Source organism: Dasypus novemcinctus, chromosome 1 (assembly GCF_030445035.2).
Source record: "Dasypus novemcinctus isolate mDasNov1 chromosome 1, mDasNov1.1.hap2, whole genome shotgun sequence".
Taxonomy (NCBI): Eukaryota; Metazoa; Chordata; class Mammalia; order Cingulata; family Dasypodidae; genus Dasypus; species Dasypus novemcinctus.
Genome location: NC_080673.1, coordinates 40,820,292 through 40,826,291, shown reverse-complemented (window position 1 = coordinate 40,826,291; position 6,000 = coordinate 40,820,292). Strand labels below are relative to the sequence as shown.

The window sequence follows — 6,000 nt, the reverse complement described above, 5'->3', positions numbered from 1 at the left end:
TGGAGTGTCCCCCTTTACAGTCTAAGGAAGTAAATAAAATTTGCATTTTATAGCATTATCCTTACTTTAGCTATATAAAACAGACTTAGAAGAACTGATTTCTATGTCACACTACATGGAATACAAACAAACCAGGAATTTGCTATTCTAAAAATGAGAGAGAGAGAGACCCTAAATATTTATAACGAAGTATTATTACCTTGGTGGAAGAAACAGGCATACTAACATGAAAAAACACATTTTATTGCACTTAAGTTATAAGAAAATAAAATTTCTAAGTGAATCAAACCATAGACACAATCCCTTTAAAGGTTGTTTTCCTCCATCATGTCAGGTTGTTACATAACTAAAATTAACCAACTTGAATCTGATTGTTTTAAATCAGACTATAAATAAAACAAACAAAAAAATAAACAAGAGGAGGAAAAAAAAGATCGCCTAGGATACAGTGTTAAACCACTTTCACAGTTCAGCTTGAGTTGTGGCTCTTGGAGAATGAGGCAAACCATTTGACTTTTTCATTCATTTTGTTTGTTTGCATGTGATGCCTTTACTACAACAAAAACTGAATAGTTTCTGCTTTGTCAGTTACTCACAGCAATAAAACTGTAACAGTTGTTTTTCCAAATACTGTAGAACACTAAGACTGACCAGCAACTTTATTTTAACTTTGTATTTTATATTTTTAAAAAATATTTTGTCAGTTTTATTATGTATGTTCATTCCATTCACCACAGCCCTCAAAAAGAAAAGTTTCTCCACAGAACAGGCGGTTAATAGCTCTGTTCCAAGGAATGTGTTTTAATTTTTGCCCAGATAAAAGAAAATAAGCTTTGCACACACTCTCAATTCTTTACTTGCAGGCAAACTTCACTCTTTATTATCTGAAACTCTCCCATTCTCAGCCTCTTAGAGGCACAGATGGTTCAAGTTTCAGTGGCAAAAAGTCTTTTTTCTGTAACCAAACTAGAGCAAATTTGGAATTCAGTCTGGGACTAAAACGTCACAGCAGAAAAAAAATAAAAAAAAATAATTTGCTTTTTTCTTTCTTTCATTTAGCAGCATAAATAAGTTTGGCCACTGGGAGTACAGTACAGGGGTGGGACAACAATCCCATATTTGAAGACCTACTTCTAGCACCAGCATCAAGAATTAAATCCATCTCAGGACTTCTCAGGACTCACAGAACCCAGGACAACTTGCCATCTTTGAGCAACATATGCATTGAAGAGTGTACATGGAAGCGACAGTAAATAGATTAACAGAGGCTAATACTGTGATTGATTGACATTGGCAATGGTTGGCAAAAAAAAAAAAAAAAAGCTTTTCATGATAACTGTACAAAAACAAAACAATTCACAGTAATTTTTTTTTAGCTTTTCCACTCCAGAAAAATGACTTTTTGTTGCAGATGCTCTCTAATTAGAAAGTCAACCAGTATTTGTTTTGATGTTATTGCAGCTCCTTTCTAGATCTCAGTGGTAAAAGAACAGGCTAGCAGAATCTGTAATGATGTTTCAGCATTAACACTGCCCAATGACCACTGGAGAAGAAAATAAATAATTGCACCTGGTTTGATTTTGAAAGTTTCATTTTGCAAAGCTGCCCTCAGTCAAAAGTGAAGCCTTTTTATGTGATGAGACAGCGGACGCCTCTCTTGTCAGTTACGGTGTGTCATCTGTTCCTCTTTTCCTTCTTAGTCTGTAGGTCTTTTCACTCTGTTGCCCCAAGCCAACATCCTGCACCACTGAGAACAAGGGATTTTTTTCTTTTTCTTTTCTTTTTTCGTTTTTTTTTTTTGTTTTTGTTTTTGTTTTTTTTTTTACAGGGGAAAGGGCAGGGAATATATTGTCTACACATTTGGACAAATTCATCTTTTCTGCTCTTCACTTCATGTCCACATCAAAGTCCAGCACCAGCAGCTTAGTTTCTTCAGTCCCATTCCGACTCCCAACTGCACACACAAGCTTTGTGTTCGAGGCTCTGATCCGCCACACAACTCCCCCACTCCCCCCACTTTCCAATGTGACTAGGTTTCTAATAAATTCACCCGTTTTCAAGTCCCAGAGTTTTACAGTTCCATCATCTGAGCTCGTAATTACAAAGTTCTTGTTGAACTGTAAACAGGTCACAGCACTCTGATGCTTGTTGGGACCTAGGTAAAACCAAAGGAATTTAATTACTGGTTAGAAATCATGCTATGGGTTACTAACATTGTAATTTGTAGAATTCTACATTAGGAATGCAATAAATGCAATATTTAAAATTCAGCATGAATATTTCGAAACCTTGTTCTGAGTATTTTAGGATCAGCAAGGATGTAAGATGTTCTGGCAGCTATCTGTAACCGAAACATTAACTTTCTAGAGTTCTGTCGTCCAGGAAGCTTGGTTAGCTACTAGGCACACATTTTAATTTCTGGCTGTGTGAATGAGAGCTGTTCTTGGTGATGATGTGGATAGTACAGCTTCATGTATTCTGCTGACAGACAAATGAGCAAGAGATTACCCTACTACTTTGTACTGATCAGTCAAAGACAGAAGTGGAATAGACACTATCCGAAAACTCAAGAGTCAAAACCAATGAGCTGCAATGCTGCCCCCAGATAGCCTCATGAAAAAACACTAAGGGGTATGTTGTGTCTCATCTAACAATAGTGATTTTATGTGGGTTTCTTACTTTATTTTAGTGGGCACTATTTTTCCTTCCCATGCTGGTAAAACAGTTTGATTAAGGGTCAAAACTGAAACCAAAGCAATTTCTATCAGATTAAAGATGATCCTGCCCCCCGCCCTCTTAATTTAAAATTGGGACTACAAATTCATAAGAAAATTAGCTCTCAAAAAATAAAAATAGCCAAGGTCTCTGTCCACACTGTTCTTTAAGGTTAGGTAGTTAACTGCATATGCAGGAAATGATTAACAATGTTATATTAAAAACACAATTTAAAATTCTTTTTCAAGTCTAGCCTAGTTCTTTAAAGCAGAGTGGAAGTGTTCTTAAACTTATCTTAAATAAATATTTTGTATAAGTTTAATTCTTTTGGTGACACTAGGCTTCATATTTCTCTTCTGAATAATATTATCATTTTTAATAAGCAAAATTAAAGGTGGGTAGCCAAGACTTACCTTGCAATGTTTGTAAACACTGTCCTGTTTTGATATCCCAGATTTTAACTGTAGAATCTGCATTCCCAGAGACAAGAATATTGTCTTTGAGTTCCATTCCACTTGTTAATGACTGATGCCCTGTTAATGTGTGAATACAATTCCCTGTCTCCACATCCCAAACTCGAATTGATGTATCAAGAGATCCACTCACCACATGGATGCCATCAAACTGCAACAGAGACAGTTCATTAGACAAAAGTATGAATTTTCCCGTATCAATGATTGCCTTAAGCCTAATGAGAGGGAGGGGCATGGGAAATGGGTAATGCGAGGAACAAAATGCAGTACTGTGATAAAGTGACTACAATGTAATTAAGCAACCCTATGGTATATATATTCTCAGCAACTTCTACCAGAAATGCTAATTTTTCACGCTCAGTGGCCTCAAACTTAGCTGCAGAAATAACTTAAAAAGAAAACAAAACATCTAAAATGAACATTATTTACAAATCATCTGTCCTCACTTAGTAGCTACATGCCATAGATGATTCCTAGTGAACACTGCCGTTTGAGTGCAACTACAGACACAGCTTGTGATAAAAGACATACTTATCAGCACCTAAGGCATGAAGAAGGCTAGAGACACTTTTCCTGATGTTCAAATTAGGAAATGTGCCAACAGATAATTAATTCTATCTGGAATTAGAGATGGTATTTTGATAACAAAAGCAACCTACAAAGCACTGACTCTCCTACTTCCCTGCTATATCCAAAGTCAATAAATATCTATCAACTCCCAGAAGATATATGATAATGTTGCTACTTCTTCACAACCTAATGGTTCATTTCACTGAGAATACTGTATTCCTTAAGATTCAAAGTACATCACAGAACATAAAAACAGTTGTAGCCAATTCTCTCTCCTTCAAAATCACCTTTTCTAATTTAATGAACACCTCATCATATGTCCATAGTTCCATGACATGGATAGTTTTCATCAATTAAGTAAAAAATACCCTAAAAACAAATTGTCTGGGAAGCGGACTTGGCCCAATGGATAGTGCATCCACCTACCACATGGGAGGTCCGTGGGTCAAACCCCGGGCCTCCTTGACCCGTGTGGAGCTGGCCCATGCACACTGCTGATGTATGCAAGGAGTGCCCTGCCACGCAGGGATGTCCCCCACGTAGGGGAGCCCCATTTACAAGGAGTGCACCCCATAAGGAGAGCCGCCCAGCGTGAAAAAAAGTGCAGCCTGCCCAGGAATGGTGTTGCACACACGGAGAGCTGACACAACAAGATGACACAACAAAAAGAGACACAGATTCCCAGTGCCACTGAAAAGGATGAAAACTGTCACAGAAGAACACACAGCAAATGGAAACAGAGAGCAGACAACTGGTGGGGGGGGGCAGGGGGGTAGGGAGACAAATAAATCTTTTAAAAAAACAAAAAAACCACAAATTGTCAGCACTGGGTTTCTGTATTAATTTGCTGACCACTAATGAGCAGTGACTGGTAAATAAAACTATATAACAGGAAATACTTTTGAATTGAAAATACCTATTTTCTAAACTTGTTATTAACCTAGTTGTTTATCCCAAACTATGGTAACCTATTGAAAGATATCAAGTTGAAATGAAAACAAAAAATTAGTTTAGTCAAATTTACTTCTTTATGACGACAGATCAATGACTCTCAGATGGTAGAGCAGCTTTATGCAAAAAGACCCCAATTCCACTTTGAATGGGAATGGAATCACAATTACATGGTCCATCAACCTTTAGCTATCAAGCCAAAGGGGCAGCTTTTGGCCAAATTAATCCTTTGCTAAGGAGTTCATTAAAATCTAGGTTATTCTCCTATGAGAGTATCTAGCCATTAATTAATATAGCAGAACTTTGGATCCCAAAGTCTCAGGTTCCAAGACAAATATTTGTATTTTAGAGGGAAAATGGATCACAGAGAAATGGAAACCATTACTTCATAAATTATTTTTAAAATACTTCTGAAATTTATGATTTTTTCATGCCAATTTTAAAGTATAAACAGTAGGACACTTTGTTTCATCTTTTTTTGGACAGTACTGGATCAGCAATTTGACAGTGATTATCTGAGTAAAACAATCTTATGATTCATCATTACAGCATGTAGGAGACGGGAGAGATACAATTTCTTACCTGTAATGAATAGACTCTATTAGTATGCCCCTGCAACGTGTGTAGACAGGTCTCAGTCTCTGGATCCCACACCTTCACCATAAAATCATATGCTCCACTAACAACCCTCCTGCCATCATATTGAACACAGCGGACTGCTGCTACATGACCCATCAAAACATGTAAACACTGGCCTGTCTCAATATCCCAAACCCTAAGAGTGGCATCTCGAGAACCGCTAACAACTCTGTGGAGGAGGAAACAGAAAAAAATTCATTAGAATTTTTAATAGAATGAGAAAACATGATATATGAAATCAGGGGTTTCAAACATTTTTTTCCTTTTCTTAAGCAGGAACACCTGTTTTTCCAAAGATACCCTACGTAAAATCTTGATATATAAATGTACAAAATTGGAGTTATTCTTCTTGGGATGGGAGTGTGGAGGCCTAGAATTCTTTCAGCTTGGTTCTCCCACCTGCAAGGGATCTAGCAGCATGTTGGGTTCTGCAGAAAAAGAGTTTGAAAACCACTCTATTATACTTGGAAAAAAAAAAAAGGTTCTAAATACATATTGTGAGATCTTGATTTTAAAAATAAGATGCTAATCTGGGCATATGTACATAAAATCTTAATGGGAGAACTCTGGCAGTATTTTGAATAAACTTTCTTTTTGCTTTCTGTCATTTTCTAAAATTTCAATTACGAACACATATTCCCTTTCAGGTTAG

The 6,000-nt window shown here is 36.8% G+C and overlaps 1 protein-coding gene across 6 annotated transcripts in view; it reads right to left on the bottom strand.

Moving 5' to 3' along the window:
- Positions 1–222: 222 nt before the first annotated feature.
- Positions 223–6,000, bottom strand: part of FBXW7 (F-box and WD repeat domain containing 7) — a 239,613-nt gene continuing 233,835 nt past the window's right edge. For all 6 annotated transcript variants that reach the window (XM_058281351.2, XM_058281448.2, XM_058281397.2 and 3 more), the window contains 3 exons: positions 5,292–5,517; positions 3,129–3,339; positions 223–2,155 (listed from right to left, as the gene is read on the bottom strand). In XM_058281351.2, coding sequence (XP_058137334.1) covers positions 1,887–2,155; positions 3,129–3,339; positions 5,292–5,517 — 706 coding nt within the window. In that variant the 3' untranslated portion in view covers positions 223–1,886. The remainder of the gene's footprint in view (positions 2,156–3,128; positions 3,340–5,291; positions 5,518–6,000) is intronic.